The 25,873-nt window shown below is 34.8% G+C and overlaps 5 protein-coding genes across 13 annotated transcripts in view; 4 read left to right on the forward strand and 1 right to left on the reverse strand.

The window, feature by feature from the left end:
• LOC120624743 (NAD(+) hydrolase sarm1) overlaps positions 1-3,141 on the forward strand; it is a 92,088-nt gene extending 88,947 nt beyond the window's left edge. For all 9 annotated transcript variants that reach the window (XM_039891436.1, XM_039891437.1, XM_039891438.1 and 6 more), the window contains 3 exons: positions 683-849; positions 1,386-1,577; positions 2,177-3,141. In XM_039891436.1, the coding sequence (XP_039747370.1) occupies positions 683-849; positions 1,386-1,545 (327 nt within the window). In that variant the 3' untranslated portion in view covers positions 1,546-1,577; positions 2,177-3,141. The remainder of the gene's footprint in view (positions 1-682; positions 850-1,385; positions 1,578-2,176) is intronic.
• Positions 3,142-7,667: 4,526 nt separating this feature from the next.
• Positions 7,668-9,658, forward strand: LOC120624433 (peptidyl-prolyl cis-trans isomerase H). The gene is made up of 3 exons (XM_039890971.1): positions 7,668-7,992; positions 8,702-8,878; positions 9,296-9,658. The coding sequence occupies exons 1-3, from the start codon at positions 7,909-7,911 to the stop codon at positions 9,587-9,589; spliced, it is 555 nt and encodes a 184-aa protein (XP_039746905.1). The 5' UTR covers positions 7,668-7,908; the 3' UTR covers positions 9,590-9,658.
• A 434-nt stretch (positions 9,659-10,092) lies between these two features.
• LOC120624455 (25S rRNA (cytosine-C(5))-methyltransferase nop2) lies at positions 10,093-15,736 on the reverse strand. Its single transcript, XM_039891006.1, has 6 exons — positions 15,469-15,736; positions 14,966-15,157; positions 13,810-14,003; positions 12,074-13,447; positions 10,814-10,983; positions 10,093-10,660 (listed from the first exon to the last, which is right to left on the reverse strand). The coding sequence occupies exons 1-6, from the start codon at positions 15,566-15,568 to the stop codon at positions 10,123-10,125; spliced, it is 2,568 nt and encodes an 855-aa protein (XP_039746940.1). The 5' UTR covers positions 15,569-15,736; the 3' UTR covers positions 10,093-10,122.
• A 408-nt stretch (positions 15,737-16,144) lies between these two features.
• LOC120624666 (coenzyme Q-binding protein COQ10 homolog A, mitochondrial) lies at positions 16,145-18,820 on the forward strand. Its single transcript, XM_039891334.1, has 3 exons — positions 16,145-16,382; positions 16,459-16,584; positions 17,051-18,820. The coding sequence occupies exons 1-3, from the start codon at positions 16,315-16,317 to the stop codon at positions 17,514-17,516; spliced, it is 660 nt and encodes a 219-aa protein (XP_039747268.1). The 5' UTR covers positions 16,145-16,314; the 3' UTR covers positions 17,517-18,820.
• A 3,816-nt stretch (positions 18,821-22,636) lies between these two features.
• Positions 22,637-25,873, forward strand: part of LOC120624240 (cytochrome b reductase 1-like) — a 102,656-nt gene continuing 99,419 nt past the window's right edge. The window contains exon 1 of the mRNA XM_039890680.1: positions 22,637-22,652. The gene's annotated coding sequence lies outside the window, so the exon portion shown is untranslated. The remainder of the gene's footprint in view (positions 22,653-25,873) is intronic.

The raw sequence follows: 25,873 nt of genomic DNA on the forward strand, positions 1-25,873 counted from the left end.
TACGTAGGTATCTCCCGACAGTCTTGCGACAGGTATAAATCTTGTTCTTTCTTTCTTTCTTCATTGCCCTTTGTACTTTGGGCTGGACCACAGTCGTTCTGCCAGTGTCGTAGTCGCGTAGTGGAAAATACAGCGTGGTCATGGTTTGGTTGCGCTTTGTATTATTTTAATAACTTTTTGGAGAGACTTTTCCTTTGTCAGCTCTAGCTACAACAACGGGAACACAAATATAAGTAGTGTTGAGTGGGGTTAATATTTTATAAGGTTTATGTTTATGGTTTATGTTATTTTTTTTTAAGAGGCACACATAAATCAAAACTGTTACCATGTCATAAATTACAAAGAATATGAATTTAATAAACGATTTATAATTTAATATCGTACACATTAAAATCTTGCAATCTGTGCTGCTTAACGTAACTTTTATTTATTATTTTGTATGCAAAAGTGACGTTTGACAGCAAATATCTAACCTTACATTGTTTTTCATATATTCCCTAAAATATTCGCTATTAATATAAAATTGCTAACCACAATACCTAGGTACCTAATATTATGATAAATTGAATTGGCATAAAACAATAATAAGGATATGATTTATTAGATATAGTAATTGCAGTTCCACAAATGAAGTTTTCCGGGAGATTTTCATATGACTAACATTCATCTGTTAACATTACAGGAGATAGTGGCAGCCTTGCAATCACAGTGCAATATCGTCCCAATAATCGACAACTTTGAATGGCCCGAGCCAGAGGAGTTGCCCGAAGACATGCGCGCCGTATGCCACTTTAACGGCGTGAGATGGATCCATGACTATCAGGACGCGTGTGTCGAGAAACTTGAAAGGTATGAGATTCAAAAATACATATACCTACATGCTACATGTAACTTTTTCGACTTTTCAGGTCAAAATCGCCCGGTTGCTAGTCTTCGAATCAGTCAGGAAAATTCGGTACCGTTTTTAGATATCCACTAAATAACTTCTGTGTGGTTACACAAGAATGCTTTAAATAATAATTTTGACGACCTCCCTGGCGCAGCAGGTTTTAAATGGAAGGTCCCGAGATCGATCTCCGGTAGGGGCAATTTGGGACTTTAATATTTCTAAATCTATCGACAAAGATATGCCGCTACGAGATTTAGCATTCGATAGTACGATATCGCGTAGACACCGATTTGGGAAAACGATTTAATATTATAAATAAATATATTACGACAACATACATCGCCATCTGCGAGTAGGTACCTAACTAGATTGAGTTTAGGAATAATAAACTCAATTTCCCGAATAAATTTGAAAACGATTGTTATTGCGAGCGTTTGCACTAGGCGCTTCTGGATATTCCAATAATACACCAACTTATCTTTATTTAACGTTTCAGTTTCCTTCGCGGCAAATCAAATTTAGCGAATAGGATGGAAGGTCCGCTGCGAAGCCGGGGTGATGTACAAACGCCGGGTACGGCTGCTATTGGGCGCGGTCCACCCAACTATCAACGTATGCACTCCAGCGAGAGCCGGGGCAGCGATAAAGCAGATTGACTAGAAACGTTACACACTCTGCCACCTGTCAGGTATGCCTAATAATGTGATATAACAAAACTTAAGAAATTCTGTAGGCACCTTTGCAATCAATGGTCCCAATTCTGTTGTACCTACACTAATCTCATACCAACATTCACATCATATTTTAACCCCTTGGTGGTGAAATTTACTGACTGGTAGTTTCAGAGATAAAAGATAGTGCAAATTCTGATGTACATAAATCTCTAAACTTCAATTCTAAACAGTGCTATCCTATTTTAGATCTATTAAAAGTAGTATTTAGGTTGACATTCAAAATAAAAGTATCATAATTTTTAAAAATTCTACGGCATTTAAGGTTAAATAGGGTAGTCACGACGTGCTAAACACAGAATATACCGGTTCGATATACATTGCATTTTGTTGCTTTTGATAGCACGAACCTTATGAGCCTATCAAACGCGCCAGCAAGCAGATCAAAATGATCAGAAGCAATAACGCAGATCGCCGCGGTACGACGCGGTGGGTAGGTGATAATTTGTACATTGGAAGTTTATTAAAAGTTGAATGACCGGCTACATTTTGTTATATTAAGTTTTGTAATAATATATGAATTTGTAGAGCTAATTATTACTTCTTTTACTTTCAGACCACGACGAAATCGACAGTCCTCAATAGAAAAAGCTTCAGCAAACTCACAAAGTTGTGAACAACTGCCCAGCACTTCTTCGCCTGTGAAAACTTTATACAGTCTTCCTGAAAGACTATCTGAAAGTAGTGATAATATAGACTGTAAGCGAATACAACAGGCCTCATTTAGGTGTCCCTCATGCGATGGTTTGCTTGATTCGGATGAACACACACAACTCTCTTTACCAGCACCTTTAGATGCAACCACGCAAACTAAGAGAAAGAAGAACTTTATGGACAGATGTGTTAATAAAGTGAGACTTTGCTGATTGGTATTGAATATGGCTGTACGCGAGAAAACCTACTTGTATGTGACAAAGTGCCTGCAGAGTGTGTACATTATAGACTGCATTGGCTGCACTTACACCGAAAAAAAAACTTGTGAAAATATTAAAAGAGCATATTACAATAATTTTGTTTTGTTTGTTACTATATCTTTTTGGTTTTACATATTTTTTCTCACTTTTTATTATTTTATTCTAGTCACTTATTCAACACTCGTCGGAGATTTCGGTGCAATATTTGTAAATTTTTATTCTTATCTGGCATAGTACATATTTTACTGTAAAGAATATATATGGCTGAGAAAAATAATGATTTTTTTATGTCAAAGTTTTAGTTACATTTTTCCATTTGGAAACGAAAATATTTAGTCACAAGTTTTTTTGTGTGTGGAGGGCAAGCCTATTGGACTTTCTTTTAATTTTTAATGCATATTTAAGTGAATCTTATTTTAAAGTACAAATGTGTGCACAATCGTGTAAATATTTTGTGTATGCCGCTATTTAACATTGTTTGTGAACAAACATATTGGTAAATAAATTTTATGTAATCTCAATGAGTGCATGTGAAAGATTTTACAAATAATGTGACAAGTGATTGCTACCCCTCGATGTTTCGAGAACATTGCGCGCGGTGGCAATAATGGCAATAATTGGAAATGTCAGTTTGCTATTCATTTTGGTATGGCAAATTGCTGTATTTATGTTGGCTTATGAATTTTTATGTATCTCTCTTCACACTCTCTATAGAATTTAAAAATGAATTTATGGATATAGCTATTTTATTTGTTCTAATTTCTTGCCACTAAAGTATTTGTAAAATTTCGTATGAAATTTAAATTTGCATAATTTTTATGTGATAGCTTAGATCTTTTACATAATTTAAATAAAAAAATTAAATTTGCTATTAAATGTTGACATTCACGTAGTAATTTATTTCCTTCAATCACTATCAAAATTGTATTGTAATATAAAGTGCTGTACAAAATTTTACTTTAGTTTTAAATTAGTCATTCACATGAGTTAACCATAATTATGATAATTTTACCTTGTCATGATTATATTATTTATGTTTTAGCCTAACCATAATATAAATGGTAATAAACATGTAAACACATTTTATTTATTTACCCTATACAAATGATCAAGATAACTCAATAGAAATTAAGAAATATTAATCTCAAACAAGTTTACATTCATCATCATATCAATCAAAAATCAGCCCACTACAGTGCACGGGTCTCTTCTCACAATGAGAAGGGGCCAAGGCTGGCGTCCACAACATTGGCCCAGTGCGGATTGGTGGACTTCACACACCTTTGAGAACATTATGTGGAACTCTCAGGCATGCAGGTCACCTCAACATGTTTTCCTACACTGTTGAAGCAAGTGATATTTTAATTGCAAAACTTAGAAGAAGAGTGAAGTCGAAGTTCTAACCACTGGGCTATAACCGCTTCCACATTCGATAGTTTTTTACAGAAAAATACAGACTGTTAAAGAACTTGAAAGCAAGAAAGAAATATTTTCTACTCTTTTAAAATAAGTCGCAAGTGTCTTTTATACAAGTCTAATATGTCTCCTATAAAGTTCGTATCCAGGAGGCAAGCGTCGTCTATTGCAAGTTAGTTTACAGGTAGCAAGTGTCTTTTATTCAAGTTTAGAACGTCTCGTATCCAGGTCACAATTATAATGTTTTAAGCAAGTTTAGTATGTCTCATATACAGGTAGCAACTAGCAAGTATCTTTAAGACTTTTATGCAAGTTTAGTCTCTTACATAGGTCGCATGTGCCTACTATGCAAAATTTTTACGACTCGTGTATAGGAAGCAAGCGACGTTTATTGCAAGTTTAGTATGTCTTGTATACTTACAGGTCGCAAGTGTCAAATATTCAAGTTGAGTACATCTCGGTGACAGGTCACAGGTGTCTTTTATGCAAGTTTAGTATGTCTTATATACAGGTGGCAAATGTATTTTATGCAAGTTTAGGATGTCTTGCATGCAGGTCACAATTATTGTCTCTTATGCACGTTTAGTATGTCTCTTATTATAAGAAAATGAATGAGAATGAATTCATTAAATAATAAAAAGTAGTACAAATAGTATTAAAAAGGAAAATTGGTAGCTTTGTATATTATCCAGTATCGTACTATCAGACTTGTGCTTAGCTGGATAATTAAATAAAATAAAAAAAGCTGCATTTAATCTGAGTTTATTTTGGGGTTTATTGAGGGATGCATATCGTTACGGAAATTTTAATTATCAGCAAGTAACATAGGCTATAATTTATTTTACAAGTATGATACGCAATGTGGCAAAATGTTGTCTAAAAAAATAATAATTTTGAGTGCCTTATGATTATTTAGTAGATTAAAGTAGTACGTAAGTACCTACTCATTAATACCTTCAAAAAATTCTGTGGCAATTTTTAACAAATCAATCATATATATATATATACAATTCAAATTGACTCAATTATATATTATATATAAAATTGTCGTCGAAACCTATATAAATATTAATATAACTGGTATATCCTGTCATAAAAGACAGGGATTTAGAGGGTAGATCAATGCTGCTCTAATGGTAACTAACATTAATTTATGTGCCTATAATAGTATTTTATATAAACAATAAAAAATATATTTTAAAAACCATTTAATACTTAATATTTGCATTTATACATATGAATATAGTTTTATAAATAAGAATATAGATTTAACAAAAACATTGATTATAATCTAAGAAAAACTAATGATACTTAATTAACCTTTTCATTTGCAACAAGATGGAAGTAAGAAAAATTTAGTCTACAGTCAAAGCGGGAATAAAGGTAAATAAGGAAGGAGCCTTATTTACCTTTATTCCCGTTTTCAGTATTTGGAGAAGTTTTTTTTTTAGTTTCATCTATACTAATTTATAATAATATTATAAAGTGGAAAGATTTATTTGTTTCTATATTTGTAATTAGTTAACTTTGAAACTACAGATCTGTTTATTCATTTTATACAGTAAATAACAACACTATAATGAGTTTCAGTAATAATAAGATTCAACAGAATACCATTTTGTATTCTTTCAGTATTTATATAAACAAAAAACATGTCTCCCATACTTAAAAGGAGCTTTGGCTATATATGACATATACAAAAAAGTATTACAGCCTAGGTTGATGGTATTGGTAAAAACATATTGTTTTAGGCAAATAATTAATTGTAACTTTTAGTTTCAGTATAAACTCAGTATCACTGGGTTATTTTTTCATTATCACTGGGAATTTGAAGCAACAATGCCAGCTTTTCTTTGTAAACCTTACTTGAGAAAACTATGTCTAAACTTTTAAAAAGAACTTTAAATGTTGGCACAAGTAGCTTTGCAGATCTGTAGAACTATACTTTGGAAAGCTATCATCTATATCTTAAATACTATCATCTTGCTATATTAACTTGAATTGAGAACGAGCACTCATTGCAACCAATAATTACTTTATTAGAAGAAAGTTCACCAGCCTCTAAATAGTAAACTCCGTTACATCTGCAAGGATATGTGTACGCATCTTCAGCTGCATCAAATCTCATTTCAGATATAGAGATAGTATTGTACAACAACAGTTGATCGTTTTCATAACAGGCAAACTCTGCGTCATACTGTCTCCGGCTTGTAGGGTCCTTCAAAATTGACCATGCTTTCTGTATAAGATGAAATTTCATTTCTTGACCATCACCGGCTTTGTCAGGATGGGATAGCAAAACCAAACGTTGGTAACTTCTTTTCAACTGCTCGTTTGAAGCGTTTCGTTCACTTTGCAGTATTTTATAGTAGTCGATGAATGCGTTCATTTCTCTTTTCTCAAGGCTGAATTACACGAAAACACAATAGGCAATTAATTTTAATAATTAGATTCCTGTAACCTGCCGCAAACGCAGATGTTCTTCTTCTTCTTTTGATTTACCTATGGCTTTTTGGAGTGCCAAAACAGAACTCAGGTGTTTGACATTTAATCTCATTTGAGTTTTGACTTTTGACCACCAAGTGAAACTACATTGAATATCATTTTGCTACTTGACACTGGCAAAGTACATTGTGCTGTTTTGGCTATGGAGGGTAGAGGTAAGGAGAGTCATCTGTGTATATGAAAAAGTGTCGTCAAAATGTATTAAATTAGGATGGCGCCACATTTGCATCAGGGTAACTCTTAAAAGAAGCGCCAAATATAAATATTGTTAGAGTAGGCTTGAAAAATAAACAAGGAAGTATGGAGATACAAGGAAGTAAGGTTATATTTACCACAATATTTTGTACAACGTAAGTTGTTGAAATTCTCAATAATTAACTACTTTAGTCCATAATGACATTAAATTTTTTAACTCTGCATACTTCAATTCATCTACGATTGCTACATTCATACCATACCCTGTGCATCCACCAGCGCCATTGTGGAGGATTTTTGAACTGTTATTTAGCGCAACAACTGAACACTTTTTCAACTTTTCTCCCATATAAGATGACTCTCCTTACCTCTACCCTCCATAGTTTTGGCACTACGAAAAGCCATAAATCAAAAGAAGAAGAAGAAGAATATCATTTTGACAAGCATGAGCAGTAGTATTGTCTATGGTTTCGACAGTCATTATGGCTGACATTTAGCATTTGACAAAATGTAACAATTCAAATCTCAGAATTACTTGCTAGCTCCAAATTATTTATTTACTGGACTGTGCTCCAACTCCAGCAAAAAGAAAAAAAACCCAGGTCTAGGAACAATTAACAACATAGAGCTTTCCCAGCGCCACAGGTCCCAACCTCCAACCAACCCCAACCAAAAAGCTCGTACCTTGTACTCCTTACTTCTTCTTCTTCTTCTTCTTTTGATTTATAGCTTTTCGTGGTGCCTTAACAGCACAATGTACTTTGCCAGTGTCAAGTAGCTTGGAAAAGGCACGAACTAGAGTGGTCAGTAAAGAAAAAGAAATGTCTATTTTATAACTTCGTCCTGCAATAGTAGTTGTCAGTAAAATGAACTAAGTACGCATGAATTTAACAATAATTTGAAGATGAAATAAAATTAAAAATTTATATCCAAAACATAAGTACTCCTCACATACTGTAGCCAATGAACTGACTACTCTGACGTTTTATAATATTAATCTGTCTGTTGTAGTGTGAACCAAGAACTAGTATGTACTCTGTGAAATTTAGATTTTTCATTTTAGGTTAGAAAAATCAAAAAGATAAACAAGAGATTTTTGTGAGTTGCTTTGTACAGCCTTACCTTTAAAATTAGATGTAGATTGTAAATATACTCTCATCTTATACATCGGTACCGGTTCTTTCTTCAAAGCTAAGTACTTACTATAATCAAGCGACAATAGTCATACCGGCAAGATTGTGAAGCATTATCAATAACAATGCCGACATGGAACCAAATTCAGTCACAGCTAAGAAACCCAAATAACCCAGTTGTTTTCTTCGACATAACAGTCGGGACAACGGTAAATATTAAAATATTGTCTAAAGATTATAACATAAGGCTACCATGGCTTCCACGTTTGAGAAGTGTTCTACTGTAAACATCTAGGCTCGCTACACTTTGAAGTATTAGAATGTCGTCGTCGTCGTCGTCGTCGTTGTCATCATCATCATCATCATCATCACTATCAACCCTATTTAGAATGTACCTACTTAATAAGAAATATAACAAGAAATACAGGTAACAGTATATGGATAATAAGGGGCAACTGTTGCACAACAAACAATTCCTTTTAATTGATGTGCTTCCTGATGTGTTTACAAAGCGTTCCATTAGTGTGAGATGATGGTGATAACTATATTCATCATTACATTATCGTAAAAATAAAGCTACGAGTGTTCCAAACTCGCCCAGGTCTTAGAAGAGCCCACAACAAACATAGCTGTTTTTTTTGGTTTTCTATCTCACAGTCAATAATAAACTGAATCTATAGTAATTCACACCCAAGCTTTTTTGTTGTTTATGTAATCCTATTATAGGAATGTATAGGTTATGTTTGCCTTGAATCATGGTTTAAAAAATTAGGAAACCACTTGTAAAGAAGAGAAGTTTACTGGGGCTAGAAAATAAAATAGATCATCAAAATTCTATTAAAGAAATCAGTTCTAAAATAATATACATTAATTTAACATTGGATTTGGCTAAAGAGAGAGATAATTTTGTGATTTCAGGAAATAGGACGTATGATATTTGAGCTGTTTGCTGATGTTGTGCCAAAAACAAGTGAAAATTTTAGGGAATTTTGTACAGGAGAATATCGGAGAGATGGTGTACCTCTTGGTTACAAAGGAGCTACCTTTCACAGAGTTATCAAGGATTTTATGATACAAGGCGGCGATTTTGTTAATGTGAGTCCATTATTAATTAAGGCTGAGGTTTCGAGTTTAAAAGGATATTAAATTTTTTTTAAATATTGGGGCAGTTATTTGATTTAATCAAATAAGAAAGAACAAGAAGAAATTCTTATGGAATCCTTAATGTTATCGTAAAGAGTATAAATGTGCAGGCATGAGTCAAAGTGGCATTTTAAATTTAGACCTCTACATAAAAAATTACAAACTGTCACTGAATAATCTGTAGCTACTTAAACTGTTTCTCTTCTTCTCAAACTTGAGAGCTAAGCTCTTGTCCATGTGGCAACTGTCTTTTTCCATGGCCAAGTGTTTTATAAGCTACTATATGGCCCCACTATGCTATGGCTTGTGGGGAGCTGTATTTTGTTGTACATACATTTCAACTTTAGTTGTATTTTTATTAATTTGCAGGGTGATGGCACCGGCGTCATGAGTATTTATGGTGGAAGTACTTTTGCAGATGAGAACTTTGTACTAAAACATGATTCTCCGGGTCTTTTATCTATGGCCAATAGTGGCAAGGACACAAATGGTTGCCAATTTTTCATAACTTGTGCAAAGTGTAATTTCTTAGATAACAAACATGTGGTTTTCGGTAGAGTAATTGATGGTTTGTTGGTAATGAGAAAAATCGAAAATGTACCAACTGGTCCAAATAATAAACCCAAAATACCAGTGACAATTTCACAGTGTGGACAAATGTAAATGTAAGATGTAAGTGTTCTCGTAATAAGCTGTATATTTAAAGAAAATTAAATTGATATTTTTTCATGACCTACTAGTATTATTGCCATTACAAAGTGTAAAACTGGCCAGTTAGCCCATACATACATATTTACGTAGTGAAGTGGTTAGCTTATTAAATTACGATCGGGTCGATCGTCGATCGGAACGACAGGGTGATGGATATTTGTTAAAATTCTGAGTCCAAACTTACGAAATTGGCGGTAACAACCATGCTGCCTGGGAGAGAACATTCAGCTTTCGAAACCCTCTTATCCTATGTGAGAAAAGGCATGAGCCCGATAGTGGGGTGTTGAATAGCTTATGATGATAAATGCTCTCTTTTGCCCTCTATATGTTATGGGTGCATAAATTCTAATTGATTTATTCTGCCATGTATTGAATGGATTGATTGTCTTTACTCTAAAAAGGATGATAATGTATGTGTAAATAAATCAAAAAAATACTTAATAAAAACATAATGTATTGTGTCATAATAATTTTACTATTCAACATCAATTTTTTGATTTCATTTTATTTTTCTTGAATGTCTTAGGTTTGTCATCGACTTTCGGTTTATTAGCCTTTTTTCCATTCAATTGACCAACTTTTTTCTGTTTCTTTTTCATTTTATTCTTTAGTTTCTTTGATGCTGCAATTTGTATTTTGTCTGTTAGTTTTTCATCACTTATAGTGGCCACTTTAGCTGTAATTACTGCTGCAGCTGGTTTATTTTTCTTTTTATTCCTGTTCTTCTTTTTATTGGGACTGCTATTACTGGTATCCTTATTGAATTTAATCAAAGTATTTGAATCTTTTTTAGACTCTTGAACAATTTTTGTCTTTACAGTATTTTCTACAACTACTGCCTGTTCCTCTTGGAGAGTTTTGTCACCCTGGCTTTTATTTGTTTCAGCCTCAATTTGTTTTACATTTTCACTACTTTGAAGAGTTTCAGCAGATTTATTCTTATTTTTCTTGTTAGGTTTCTTCTTGTTTTTCGGTATATTTTCGGTTGAATTCTTATTCGCCGTTTTATTTACATTTTCACCGCTGAAATAAAAAGGTAAGTTTAATAATCATTCTAATTACAACAATTGACTCCTTTTAAAACGCTAAAACGCGCATTAAAAACGCTAAAATAATAATAAAGTTATATTATTGTTTTGGTCATAAAAGCAACAATAGTTTAGTGTTTGTCTATACCTGTTAGGTTTATTCTTTTTGCTCTGAGGTTCCACTTTATTAGTCTCTGCAGGCCTTTTGACAGGAACATTCGATAACTTTGACTGTAAGTCTGTTGTAACGTCGCCATTTAGATTCAATTCACCATCTCCTTTTTCTTCTTCATCATCCTCATCTTTAACTGGTTCAGGCTATTGGAAATATAGAATACTTCAATGCAGTCATTTTTTTTTATGAAGTTATAGTCACTATTAAGGTGATGAATATTAAATTTCTATAAATGTAGTCCAACATGTTTATGATTAAAGTTGACTCAACAACCATTTAACCTAATACTTTGATAGTACATATAGGATCGAAAAAGGCATGGGAGATAGGAACCACTAGCAAACACAATATTGTCTGTTTTATGGATGGATCCAGGCAGGAATCCACAAAGCTATGGTGCTAGAATCTTCAGCAGTAACACTAAGGTAAAAGGTAAAGTAACGAAAAGGAACAAATAATAAGCCTAGGCACATATGCCATCATGGCATGTGCCAATAGCTTGATAGATACTCAAGGTACAGAGAACAAAGAATTTATTAAATTCAGTGACAAAGAAAGATACAACTTCTGCTCTATTGATAGAATGTAAGTATACATTAAATTCACTAGCTGACAGAACAAAAGAGTTCAAAGCCTTGGTTCCTGGACATCAAGAAAATTGAGGCAACGAGAAAGCAATAGCTAGCAAGATAGATTCAAAGCGTTTTTGGACCCATACAAGAGTGATAGAAGGCATCACAGAAAGAGAATCAGACTTAGGATTGAAAATTTTGAGGCAAGACGGGCAATAAAATTTTTTCTGAAATCATTCGACAAGACAAAACAAATAATGTCACAGAGTTGAACCAATATAGCACTGGAAGCAGGTATGACCACAGGACATTGCCTGTTAATAACAATAATGAGAGTTGTGGGATTCATCCTGTCACAGGAACAGATGGTACCATGCCATCCTGTCCAGATCGCAGCTTTCACTTCATAGCAGAGTGCCCCATGTACATGCTGGTAAAATGGGAACTACAAGGTAGGCATAGAATAGGTAAAGAAGACCTAACAAACCTTTCTATAGAAAACTTTGTTAGGTTCACAAAAGGGGTCTGTTAGGTTCCAAGCTGCCGGGACCTGTAAAACCAAACATGAGGAATAGGTTGGAATGGTACTAACATAGGACAGATGACCTGGCAATGGCAGGAATCACCTCAATAAAAACAATACAAATACAATAATACTTACAATAACATTTGAGAACTTTTTGAGCTTGGCTACAAAGAATCCATCCATATTATGGGTATGGGGATAGAATCGCCTTGTTAGTTTCAGTGATGGATGGAACCTGTGATGCCTGTACTTCATAAAACCTTCAGTTCCAAAGTCAAGACCTGTTGGCACCAGTTTAACATTCCTTCTTTTTAATGCATAGTTTACTACCCATTCATTTTCCTCAGGCAAAATAGAACAAGTTGAATACACTATATAACCACCTGTGCTTGACTTTGCATTACAACAATCTATAGCAGCTAATAGAAGTTGTCTTTGCAAATTGAAACATCTCTGTATATCTTTTTGATCCTTTGTTGTTTTAACACTTGGATCTTTTGCTATAACCCCAGTACCTGTGCAGGGTGCATCTAGCAATACCCTGTCAAACCCTTTAATCACTTCTGGGAATTCTCGTCCATCGTAGTTGCATACAATTGCATTTACAACTCCCAGTCTGTGGAAGTTACCAACAATAGCTTTCGTTCTATCTTTATTTGCATCATTGGCAAATAAAGCACCAGTATTTTTCATTATAGCAGCTATATGAGATGCTTTACCGCCTGGAGCTGCACACATGTCCAAAATTCTTTCATTTTCTTGTGGAGCTAGAGCCATTACAGGCAAGTAACTGGATGCCCCTTGTAAAATATAGTGGCCAGCTAAGTATTCAGGTGTAGCACCAATTGGTACTGTAGAACTATACACTACCAGTCCTACTTTACTCCATTTTCCGACTGGGTCCAAATTGACACCTCTGTTTATAAGTGCCTGAGCTAAATCTCTCCGTCTGGTCTTAAGGCTATTAGTTCTTATTGTCAGTGGTCTGGCCACTTCACTTGCTTCTAGAAATTCTACTAACTCCTGAACAGGGAATATTTGCATAAGAATTTCCATGAGAAATTCATTATAGCTGTAATACATGCACAAATCTTTGTGAAGAAGTTCTGTGTATTCACAACGAGATCTGCTCTCGTCCTTCAGTTTTCTAAAATCATTCAAGACTGTGACTATATCTTTGATTCTTTGATGAATGTCTTGTAAACTGGTGGGATTTTGCAATTCTTCTTCAGATGGAAATGCAAACACATCCTGTTTAGCAATATTTAGCTGCAACTCTTCATCAGCTAGTTTTTGGTCTAACTTTTTTTTCTTTTTTAATTTGATGTTAGCTTTCTCAATGGGTAACTTGTCATCATCATCATCATCTTCACTATCATTTTCATCTTCATTTTGCTCACTTGAATCTGAATCATAGGTCATCTTGCTTGTTTCATCATCTTCTGATTGTTGTTCGTTTTCTCCACCATCCTCATCAGAATCTTCAAATAAATCATCAAGTTTGCCAACCTGCAAGATTTATTCATTTAATTCCATCAAGAAAGAAACAAGAACATTATCATCTACTGCCGAACTACGAATAATGTTGCATCTACTGGTAGAACCAAAGTCAAAATTTTACTTAAATTTTATATTTCATATCTAGACTACAACATGGGTGAGTGAAATTATTCTAAATAACAAAAAGGAAATCTTTTTTTACTAAATACTAAGATATAAGGTTATTGATTCAGTTAATGTTGGCCAGATTAGCAAGGTGGGTTTGAAACAAGATTAAAAAATGAGGCATGCTTAATGTAAAGTTACTTTGTTGCGCAATGAACTTACAAACACAGAAATGAATATTTGTTGTAAGTGACAAATAATAGTACCTTATACTGTTCTTTGCCAGACTTCGCTTGAACTTTATCCTCAGCATCTGAGTCCTGCTCCTCGTCTGATGCATTCTCCTGCTCATCATCAGAATCATCCTCCTCCCCAGTGTCACTGTCTGTCTCATATTCCTTAGGTTTCTTATTACCTTTCTGTTTTGGTGTTAACCATTCCTTGTTGTCATCCGTGAACCCTGTAATAAAAGGATAATCTTAATAAGCTATGAACTGTTTGTTTGCAATTTATTTATCAACAGATGACTAGCTTCTATAACTTAAAAATTTTTTTTATGCATTATAGATGCCCGAGAAAAACTCATCATCATCATCATCACTTCAACTGATTGACGTCAACTGCTGGACATAGGTCTTTTATAGGGCAATCCAAACTCCATGATTCTGGGCCTTTATTTCCAGAAGATCTGTCCACCTGGTTTGGGGTTGACCAGCACTCCATTTACCGGTGAGGGGTGGCCATTCTAACCCCTTGGGACCCCAACATACCAGTTCTCCGAGCTATGTGCCCTGCCACTACCACTTTAGCTTCTCAAATCACTGTCAGAAACTCTATTTCTTCTACGGATCTCCTCATTTCTGATTTGATCATGTAGAGATACTTCTAACGCTGGTTGAGTTTCTCCGAACCTTCTTATAAGGACCAAGAGACCATGTTTCAGATTCATAAGTCATCACTGGAAACACGCACTGTTTGAAGACTGGTCTTCAGGCACTGAGGGATTTTGGACAAAAAGATGTCACAAAGGTTCACCAGTGTTTTCACCTATTTCTTGAAATTGGATCTACCTAAATGACACAAAAACTACTAGATTTTGGAAAAACCATACAGTAATAAAGTTTATCCATCAGTATAGCACATAGGCTAAAATTTATTAATATATTTTGTAAATTGGTCAAACAAAAAGTATCAACTTGGGAAAAATGTAAGGGCTATCTTGGCAAACGTTGCATAAGCCATTACAGCAGGTAAAGATAATACATGCTGGAAACAATGGAATTGTCTTTGATAGTTACATTATCCCACATGAAATCAGAACTTCTATGTAGTTAACAAAATTGGTCTATTAATATAATATATAATTGGGTATATGGGACATCCACACTAATACCTGGGAGCTTTAAATAAGTTAATAGTTACCTTTGACGTTTTCAACATCTGCGTTTTCCTCAGAATCGTCTGGAATCTCTTTTTCTTGTTGTTTGGCAACATTTTTCTTTGCCTCTTTTAGAGCTTTCCTTTTTTCTAATAGTTCCTTCTTCTTTTTAGCCCGACGTGCAGCTCTCTGCTTCTGTCTATGGCTTAGATGTTTTTCTTCTTTGTTATCATCAACTGCAATGTACAAATGATTAATGTCTGAATTTTAAAATGCTGAGCTACAAGAATTTGACTGGTTTTTGAGTTTTTTAATTTAGATCTGCAAAAACAGAATAATAAAAATTTTAAAGGGTTATTATATATTTCATAAAACATTGCCCCAGAGTCATTTAGTAAAATTAGAGTTAAACGCATGTTGACAATCTGTTTGTAATACACAGGTTATATTGTGATGCAGTATAGGTTAAAACTTCCGCTTAAATTAAAACACGACGAGGAATAATTAAACTAACTGTAAGTATAAAAATTACTTATTTATCACTTACTAAGGCCTTTTTTAAACACAGGTTCGCCCTGTTTACGTGCTTTTCTTCCAGGACCTTTCTTCACCTTTTTTGTTTCATCGAATTTAGCTTTACGACCCATCTAACCGGCGTGGCGTTTTTTGGAATAAATTCGGTATATACTATTGTTTATTACAATCTTCTAAAATCCACAAATTAATAAAGTTAATTAATAATTAAGCACGTGTGAAACCTGAGAGAAACAATATTCGCCATTCGGTATACCCGAAACATTCACTCTTTTTTTTAACTGTTCTAGGCTCTGGCCTCTAGCACTGAACCCTAACCTGGTCTCTCGGTTCTAGCTTTTTGAAATCAACACAGATCAAAAATTATACGATGTAACCTCAGCACCCAAAGCTAATTTTAGAGTTCCTTTTAGATTCTGTCACTTGGCTGCTTGTTGTGTGATTTGACAAAATTTGTTACTATCACAGACATGAGTACCTGTGTTTTGCCACGCTACATATTAACGTATAAAAATAAGCTCGCCAATGTTGTTAAATTTGCTGTCATTTATACACTAAGACATGGCTGTAAGGTGTTTTACCTTTGCCTTTTCTCTATAGGACAAAACAAAGAAAAAAATTGCAAAATGTCAATAATTGTCAAGTTAAAATTTTCATCACTCATTCAAATAATTAAGAAATCACGATTTATATTATTTATTAGTTTTTACTCTTGTACACGATGTATTTCGGCAAGAATTTTTATATTCATCATTATGAAATTTCATAATTCCTTCACAATAAATCAAAAATCTTTATAATGAATAAAGTTTTAAAAATGTGTTTGATTTGAAACAGGAATTGTTTATAATTATTGACAATGATTTTGTCCAAAATTAGTTATTTTATAGGATTTCGAGCATTCGTGCCTGCCTTTAGGATATCAAGGTATTTAAAATAATTATATATTGAACTGTTAAACCACACTAGCTTCGTTAATGCAATATGGATATTACGATTTCAGATTCCAGGGTCATTACGTAAATAATGTTCATTGCCAATGTCACATTGTGCATCAGCAAAGGCGCAGTTTCTTCAGCTTCCCTAAATCTAGTCGAAAAAGAGAATATTGTGGACGACAATTAGTTGGGTAAGTGGTGTTGTTCACATTGATATAGCGTAGCGTTTTATAACCTGGTGACTAACTCAGCAAAAGAGTGACATGTTTATATGTATTGCCTTTAAAAATTATGTATAGATATACTTAAAATATCAATAACCTTGTTTTTGCTTTTATGCATACTGTGGGGAAAATCATACATAATGCAATATTTGTTTTATACATTAGTCCAAAAAGAAAATGTACTTTCAAGCTTAATAATACCAAATATTTCATTGCTTCACTGATACCAAAATAGTTATTTATGCCAGTTGATGTTGCTCCATAATTGGACCCTTATTATTATGAGCAATAACATGCACATGCAACCGGTTTCTTCAATTTAGAACTCTTATTGTTATGAATAACATCTAATCATGCAACTGTACTCTTAAGCTTTATTATTGTTTCTTGAATTTGAATACTTTTTAATCTAAAATGTCTTCTATTGTTTCAGTTATACAATTGAGCAAATGTATGATGTAGTCTCTGATGTGGAGAACTATCACAAGTTTGTTCCTTGGTGCAAGCAATCTATTGTTCTGACAAAAACACCTAATAACCTTAAAGCAGATCTGATTGTCGGTTTTCCGCCAATCAATGAAAGCTATACGTCGCATGTAACTTTAGTGAAACCATATTTAGTAAAAGCAGAATGTACAGATGGCAAACTCTTTCATCATCTACTTACTTTATGGAGATTCAGTTCTGGACTGAAAAGAGAACATCAGTCCTGTGTTGTTGATTTCCAAATAGCTTTTGAATTTCGTTCTGCATTTCATTCCCATTTATCGAATTTATTCTTTGACCAAGTAGCTAGACAAATGGAAGAAGCTTTTGTACAAGAAGCAGGCAAAAGGTATGGACCTGCTTCAGTGCCGCCAAGAAATCTCCTTCAAAATGGACATGCGATAAAAAGTTGACAAATAATAACATTTAGTTTAATAGCAAATATGTAAAAAAAATAAGTTTTAATATTTATGAAAATTTATGTTAAGCATACAAAATGAGATAATGTTATGGTCAGTTAGTAAATAGTCATGGATGTAACATGAATTTTAACAAAAATAAGTAAAAATGTACTGAAAAACGAATAAAAATATATATGGGAAATTATAAATGTCAGCCAAAAATGTACCGTTATTGAACAATCCAAAGATGGTATCAATGTCTGGACAATGAGAAATTGATAGTTTATAGACACAAAATTATATGGCTGTAGATGCAATTACAGATGGAAAACAATTTATTTTTTATTAATTTTAGCCATTTGTTTGATGTGGTTTTCCATAATGTGGAAGAGGCTTATGTATAATGAAATAATTTTAAAAAGGCAAATTATTCATCCATTTCTAAATTACTAACACTGACAACATTAGTGGACTGTGACAGTAAATGCTTTAATCCAAAAAATTGTAAATATCTATCTATCATAGATCTCTATGATTATTGCAAATAATTGAATGCAAAGTACTTAGTACAATCTGAAAGATATGGCAAAAGATGAGCATCCCAGGTTAAAAAATGCTATAGCAGTTGAGAAATTAAATAGTGAAAGCCAAAAGAATGAATGTTATGTAAAAAATAAATTAAAAATATATTTATATACATATATATTCATTTTCTTCAGTAATAAAGTTTATTTTACTTTGTTGAAGCAGAGCTATTAGTGTAAATTAATAAATATTGCAATTCTGTGTCATTCTTTATTACTTATATACCTACCATTTACACTATTAGTAAAATGTTTACTAGGATTTTAGTAGGTATTTTAGATTTTAGTAACCACCGAATTCGTCAATTTATGTAATACATTTAATTATTACTATGAAATTTTTAAAATTTCGTTGTGAGACCCGCTGAAAAACTAACAAGAAACATTAGTTGTACCTACCTATGGTTGTAGTGTTTATTGATATTAAGTATGGAAAAAAACTTCAGATACAACCTTATATTTAACGCATATAAAGCGACTAAAAATCTATAACAACAGAATAACTTTTTGTGAAATATTTGCTTATATGCCATAATAATATGCCATAATAATATTCCGATAAACTTTACTACGTTGTAGTAACGCCATCTATTGACCTCTATCAATAAGTCTTAAACGCCTTCTTGGTGCGAACCAGACGCAAAAATAGGGTGGATAGCCAGTCCCAAACAAAATATGGATTGTTTTTCACTTCAAAATGTTATTAGATATATTAAATAGTTCCGATGTTTACTACTGTTATTTTATTATTTTATTATTATTATATATTTTATTTATTAATAAACTAATTTAAAGTTATATACGAATTGAAATTCTATTTTGGTTTTTTTGTTATTTCACATAGAATTCCAAAAACTAGAATATACTACTGGAGCCTAGTCAACAAAGGGTACCTTTGTACGAGAGTATGACTAATTTTTTCAACGGTATTTCTGAGATTCTGATAATGAAGTTTGGTTACCACTAAGATCACCGTAATAAATTAGGTCCTTTAATTGACTGGTTAAAAAGAAAATTGTAAACCATAATGGTCAAGTGGAAAGTTCTTTTAAAATCCCATAAATAAACATAATCACTTAATTAATTAAGCATACATTATAATTGAGTATCCATAAAATTTCAAATTGAAAATAATATTGTCGTTCCCGTCGCAACGCGTTGCTTATACAATATATAATAAATAAGTTATTAAAATGGCGGCCGAACGGCTAGTAACACTGACAAGCCGCAGTAAAACGCAATTTTAGCCTATGTTCTTTTCTTAGTATTTTCTAGCGGCAATGCGATTGGTTTGTTCTAGCTGTCACAAAATATAGCTATATTGGCTATATTTTGTGACAGCTAGAAAGAAAATTATAGAGGCGGGAAATCTTAATATTTGCACTTAATGCTTAGTGGTCAACAACCGTGGCGGGTCACTATAGATTTAGCCACACTACGACAATTCTGCGTTATAAGGACGAATATAAAGATGTGCTATGCAACTTAGAAACATTGGTTTTACCCTAGCTACATCCTAATTATAGTTTTAGAGTTTTTTTGTGACAGCTCGTCGAGGGAAGTACCTTCCACCTTGTTTATTTTTGCCGCTAAGCAGCATTGTTGCAATGTTGTGTTGCAAGGCTTAACATCTACATCCCAGGTTAATGTACATACGGCGGCACGTTGCAGGACGTGTACCTTGCATGCCCTTTGAACTGTTACTGTGATTATACGCGATGGATTTTCACTTACCACCAGGTTTCGTTAATTATTACTTTAAATAAGAGCAGAAAAAAGGTCATCTTTTTAATTAAAACTAGGGGTCCCTCAGAGGCTTGGTATTCGTAAAATTTCTGAAAGTTTCCTATTGCCAACTTTCTTCCGCTAGTTATGCTACACAATATACCACAACCTACCGCGTCGCACCACCCACCTGAGGGTAGTAGCGTGATGTTAAATATTATGCTATTAAATATAAAGAAGATTTTTTTAAATCTGATCCACATTAAAATGTAGTTCTTAGGTAGATAACACCCTAGATGAAGGCCTGGTAACTAGGTAGGCAAGTGCATATATTTATTTATATGTAGGCTTGCGTTTGACGACTATCATGTCGGATGAACGAATAAAGTAAGAAACAGGTAGGTTAGGCACCGGAAGGGCATTTCTATCCGTCCAATGAACTTTTGAAGCCACCGGTCACCGATCACAGCGCGGCTTCTTCAGGCGTTCTTCGGGGTTTTACGACTCACCGGCTACTTTTAAATCTTTTACACTGGAGGTATACCTTAAGCAAAGTAGTATTTTATAACACGCAATCTCTTGAGTTGAAATCTCTCAGCATGTTCAGAGTTAGTTCAGTTCTGCATAACTCGATTTCTCCTAAGAAGTTTGTTATCTCATTAGGACATATCTCCCTGTAGGTAATCAAAAAAGAGGGATGCTTACACATAGGTTCCCATCTTAGACTTGCAATTTCACCCCGTCTTTGCAGAGTGTCAATCCCCTGTTTAACTTTATACAAAAAGTTAAAAAGTCCCCATCTCGGTCCTGGCCTCGAATTAAAATTCAAATTCAACAAACAAGCAGCCTTAAGGAATTTATCAATCGTGTAGTAACCACGATTGATTAAATGTCATCATCATCATCACATCAACCCCTTACCGGCCCACTACAGGGCACTGGTATCCTCCCACAATTAGAAGGGGTTAAGGCCGTAGTCCACCACGCTGGCCCAGTGCGGATTGTTGGACTCCACACATTTTTGAGAACTCTTAGGCATGCAGATCACGATATTTTCCTTCACCAAGGTTGAAGCAAGTGATATTTTAATTACCCATTTTAAAAACGCATATCACTTATTTATTTACTTATTCATTTATTAAGAGCACTAACAACATGCATATTACACGTTTTTAAATATAGCACACACACACAAACACATGGAGTGATATCTTAACTTAAATAAGTTAGAGGTGCGTGTTGGGATTCGAACTCGGCCCCCGTAAGTGAAGTCGAGCTCACCTACCACAGTCTAGTAGCTGTCGAGTCTACCCACTGGCCTTTCACCTCTACAATTTACAATTAAATGTGTTTAAATATTTTGTTTTCTGAATTCAGGTTCGTTGGCAGTGGCGTAGCATGAGTTATCGCCGCTTGACACCAAACCGTTAGGCACCCCATGATTCTCGAACGAAACGTGTCAAGTCTTTATCCATTCGTGTTTTTATCCTTATGAAGGTCCAGTCAAGAGCGAGTCGGACTTGCGAGCTATGAAATTTTCCCTTGGGAAATTAAAGATAAGATTTCTTTGTTCCACTATTGAATAGAACTATTCAGCAATTTCAGAGATAAGGAAGAGGGGATTGACGAGTTGTTTTTCGAAATGCCACTCCGTAAAATCTGCTGCAAGGGTTATGGTCACCTGGTTGCTGACAATCACTCACTCTGCCTGCACCAACGTACCGAGGTGGTGGTACTGACAAATCCTATAAGGAAAAATGTCATAATTATCACCAGTCTGGTCTGGTGGGAGACTAGCGCTGTGGCTTTGTTACCACTCTACCGACAAAGACGTGCCGCAAAGTGAATTAGGGAGTAAGGCAGTTATATTAAACCAGTTAAAGTTTTAAACGCAATCAATTATGGGTTTAATATATCTGGCTAAATGGTTACCATAAGACTGCATCATCCCTTATCACCAGGTAAGATTGCAGTCAAGAGCTAACTTGAAGTGGAATAAAATAAGTCTCCGTCAGAGCCTTTATATTAACGTTTTGCTACGACTCCGCACACCGCTAAGTAGGTACCGACCCCTATCAAAATATTAATGAATGCCTTACCTTTTCTTTTTTCGTTAATCATTAATAAAGATAAAAAAGGAATTTTTATATATTCTTAAAAAGGAATAGAATAACAAAATACTTCAATATGCATTGCTCACGATCGAAAAGCTGTCTTCCGGTAAAATCTCTCTTCATTAAACTGAAAATGACCTGCAAATAGTTTATGGGCATGGGCTAGGAATCAAATAAAAAAGAAAAACTAAAATCCAAGAACATAATACATAATATATCTTCATCATCATTTACCTACTCTGGTGACGGATATAGAATACTTTTTAGCCAAGGAAAACAATTGGATTTTTAAAAACAGAAAATACGAGTGTAATTAGTCTAGCAACAGCCATTATGAAATATGTTAATCTATTCTGAATGCCAAATTCAATTTCAATAATATACCCACATGAAGTGTTATAAATCCTATAGTGTAATTGTTCCGTTCTTTACAAAGAGTAAGGTATATATACAGATGCCTTAATACTATATTGAACATATACCTAGTACCTGTATTGAAACAAAGCGAACATATAGCCCAGCGAAATGTACTTGCGTCCAACCCCGGGTAGCTGAAAGCCTCAGCTTCCCGTACCGGGCCGCGGCGGCGTAGCTACGAGCTACGGTTATCCTTAATGAAACCGTAGATCGCGCAGCCGCGTCCCCTATCCCCCCTTCGGAAGCTGCCACTGACAGTGTCTCGCGGGCCGCGCTGTCGACTTCACACGTACGACACAACTTCCCACGTATTTCTATCAATCTATCAGTAAAAAATTGTATTAATTGTACTATTGAAGTGCTCGTTTCGACTCTTGTATCAATTGTAGTGCCAGTTTCATTGATAGTGTTGCGGATTTTTATCAAAAGAAAGTAGGGCGGGACGCTTTGTCCGTACTACGCCCGAGAGGCTGAAACGCGCAGCATCCCTTCCCATCGCTATATACCTACTTGTACAAACGCATAGAGATATGCAAGCTTGACAGCTATTGGTTTTATCGTAGAGCTTCGAGTGTTGGCGGTGTCGCTTTGATTTGTTTCGATCTCAGGTACGGTAGTATTGTCTTACCTAAATTAAATGTTTTATAAATGACTAGGCTTACCCCACCTTTTAAACTCTTTTAAATTAAAAATATATATAGCCTATGTCACTTAGGGATTGTGTACCTACATATTAGTAGGCGAAATATTATCGCAACATCTAGAGTAACTTACTCTAGGTGAAAGGTATTTTGGGTATGTCTTATACTTCAGGTGATACCTACCTTTAATAAATGTTTTAAAGCAAGTGGTAATGACATCATATTTGACTCTTTTCTATTTAGACTGTTTAGACTATTTTCGACACGCTATTATATTTTAGATGAGAATAGAAATGGCTTGAATAAGACATAATTATAGAAAAAAAACCTAAACGGATTTAAATCAAATTTTAGTCCTCAGATAAACCAAGTAAGTAGGTACTAGATAAAAACATTGTCTACTCTTAGTTTTTTAAATTGTTTTAGTTCACCGAAAAATCACAAATGCAAGCACACGGATGTAATTGCGGACGGAAATTATGAATCCAACAAACATCAGTTTAAATCGAATTTTGATTTAACAAGTATTTCACATGAAAGTAGAATTACAACAAAAGTTTAGATCCCTTTTAACACATTAATTGACGTAATAATTTATGCCTTCATCATAAATGGGATTGATTTAAAAGCGGGAGCGTATTACACCGTCGCTAATGAGCCCGCAACGTTTCCAGCGGAACTACCGAGTGTAGACAAGGGCCCTTGAAGCAAATAGGCCACGGGGATTCATTACCGGAACGTTGATATTGCAGGGTTAAACTTGTAGGTGATATTACAAGTGGAAAATGAGCCGAGATATGAGTTATTATATTTACTTGCATAAATCATAACAGTTATATTATGGATAGAGGCAGGCGGTGTAGCGGAGATAGCCCAGTGGGTAGCACTTCGACTGCACTTTCGGGGGGTCGAGTTCGGATCCCAGCACGCACCAACGGTGAAGGAAAACACCGTGAGGAAACCTACGTACCTAAGAGTTCTCCATAACTTTCCAGAGTCCACCAATCTGTATTGGGCCAGCATCGTGGATTAAGGCCTTAACCCCTTCTCATTTTGTGGGGAGACCCGTCTTCTTAAGTGGGCCGTTAATGAGTTGATGTTGAACTAGAAGAATGATATACCTGTATATTGATGTATGACTTGACCATCATCATTATAATCAGCCCAATTACGCCACCGCTAGGAGGCCTAGGCCTTTGTCATGGAAGAGAGAGTTTTAGAGAGTACACCCACCACGCTGCTGCAATGCGGGTTGGTGGGATTTCCCCATTATTATCATAAATTAGTGATAACAACTTGAGCCAACGAATTAATGTGCACTCAGAGGCAATTTTCTAACTCCGGGCTTATACATGCATAGAATTTTATACAGGTAAATTCAACACCTACCAAATATTGGCTCGACCCGGGATTGGAACCCAGGACCTGATCCGTAGTTCAACATGCTAACCGCTAGGCCAAGATCACAAATTATAGCGTACGCAATGAAAATAATCTAAGTAAATAAAAAATATACTAATGGAAACGTATATAAAAAATTATGTACATAATTCTTTTCTAAATGTCTCAGATTATAGCGAATTATTTGAACAGTTTTGAATATATTATAGTAAACACGTAGTATTCATTATTTCAGTAGGTCCGTAGATTTCAATATTTTATCCTGCGCTCTCGAATAGAGAAATCTTTAACTCGTGGCGTTGTGCCCGGATTTTCCGGGCATTGAGCTGACCCCCGGGCACAACGGAATGTATTCTATAGAGGTGTTTGGCGATAAATATTTCCTTTCGGCTGTATATTTCATATCTACATATTTGTTTGTATACCTCCTATAAGCGGTCTTAAACACAATCGGGATATTATGCATAAAGGAACTACAAAATTCATAAAATTCAAAATTTATTTATTTCAAGTAGGCCTAATATAAGCACTTTTGAAACGTCAAGTCTGTCTGTGTGTAGAGACTCTACTTCCGGTTCGGAAGGCAGATTCTATCGAGAAGAAGCCGGCAAGAAACTCAGCAGTTGCTCTTTTCTCTTTTAATTGAAGATATAGTTAAAATTCGTGATTTGGATTGTAATAGTTTGTTTGTTTGTACCAAATAGGCTCCGAAACTACCGGACCGATTTTAACCATTTGTAAACGTAAAGAAAGCTAAGTTATCTGAAAGTAACATAGGCTACAATTTATTCCCAGCACAATCCCAGCTCCTCTAACTTTTCTAAGTTATGTGCGTTTAAGCAATTAAATTATCACTTGCTTCGACGGTAAAGAAAAACATCGTGAGGAAACCTGCATGCCTTAGTGTTCTACATACTGTCCTCAAGAGTCTAACCATCCGCACTGGGCCAGCGTGGTGGACTACGGCCTTAATCCCGCCTCATTGTAGGAGGAGAACCGTGCCCTGTAGTGCGTCATTAATGGGTTGATATGATGAAGATGATGATTCAAAAACGTAGTTTATTAACAAACCGATCGCGAAGAAACTTGATAGTTTCAAGAGGTTACTTTTTGTTACGGAATCTGAACTTAGCGCCCGGATAAAACCGCGGGGCGCAGCTAGTATTAAAGTCATATCACAAAACGGTGTATTTGATTTTTTATTCCACTACAAGTTACCCCTTGACTGCAATCTCACCTGGTGGTAAGTGTTAATGGTATCAGGTGTCTAACCGACATACCGGAACCCTAAATCTCTTTTCGGAAGGATGGTAATTAGCCACGGCCGAAGCCTCCCACCACACCGGGAAATACAGAAAAGATAAATTCCTCTGCCGGGAATCGTACACGGGATCTCCAATTTAAACCGCGCCGCTGTTTCAGGTCAAAATCCTCTTAATATCTTAAAAACGTTATAACATAAACTTGCAGTATAGGTAGGTAATGCA

The sequence above is a fragment of the Pararge aegeria genome, chromosome 6, assembly GCF_905163445.1.
Source record: "Pararge aegeria chromosome 6, ilParAegt1.1, whole genome shotgun sequence".
Lineage (NCBI taxonomy): Eukaryota > Metazoa > Arthropoda > Insecta > Lepidoptera > Nymphalidae > Pararge > Pararge aegeria.

What these genes read in the sequence shown, in the direction of transcription:
- LOC120624433 (XM_039890971.1), top strand. Translation starts at nt 7,909, where the DNA reads ATGCCGACATGGAACCAAATTCAGTCACAGCTAAGAAACCCAAATAAC. An exon ending in ACATAACAGTCGGGACAACG is followed by an intron (nt 7,993 to 8,701) that starts GTAAATATTAAA and finishes TTGTGATTTCAG; the next exon opens with GAAATAGGACGTATGATATT. An exon ending in AAGGCGGCGATTTTGTTAAT is followed by an intron (nt 8,879 to 9,295) that starts GTGAGTCCATTA and finishes ATTAATTTGCAG; the next exon opens with GGTGATGGCACCGGCGTCAT.
- LOC120624455 (XM_039891006.1), bottom strand. Translation starts at nt 15,568, where the DNA reads ATGGGTCGTAAAGCTAAATTCGATGAAACAAAAAAGGTGAAGAAAGGT. An exon ending in CTGGCAAAGAACAGTATAAG is followed by an intron (nt 13,448 to 13,809) that starts GTACTATTATTT and finishes TAAATCTTGCAG; the next exon opens with GTTGGCAAACTTGATGATTT. An exon ending in AAAAAGAATAAACCTAACAG is followed by an intron (nt 10,661 to 10,813) that starts GTATAGACAAAC and finishes TTTTTATTTCAG; the next exon opens with CGGTGAAAATGTAAATAAAA.
- LOC120624666 (XM_039891334.1), top strand. Translation starts at nt 16,315, where the DNA reads ATGATTTTGTCCAAAATTAGTTATTTTATAGGATTTCGAGCATTCGTG. An exon ending in CCTGCCTTTAGGATATCAAG is followed by an intron (nt 16,383 to 16,458) that starts GTATTTAAAATA and finishes TTACGATTTCAG; the next exon opens with ATTCCAGGGTCATTACGTAA. An exon ending in TGTGGACGACAATTAGTTGG is followed by an intron (nt 16,585 to 17,050) that starts GTAAGTGGTGTT and finishes CTATTGTTTCAG; the next exon opens with TTATACAATTGAGCAAATGT.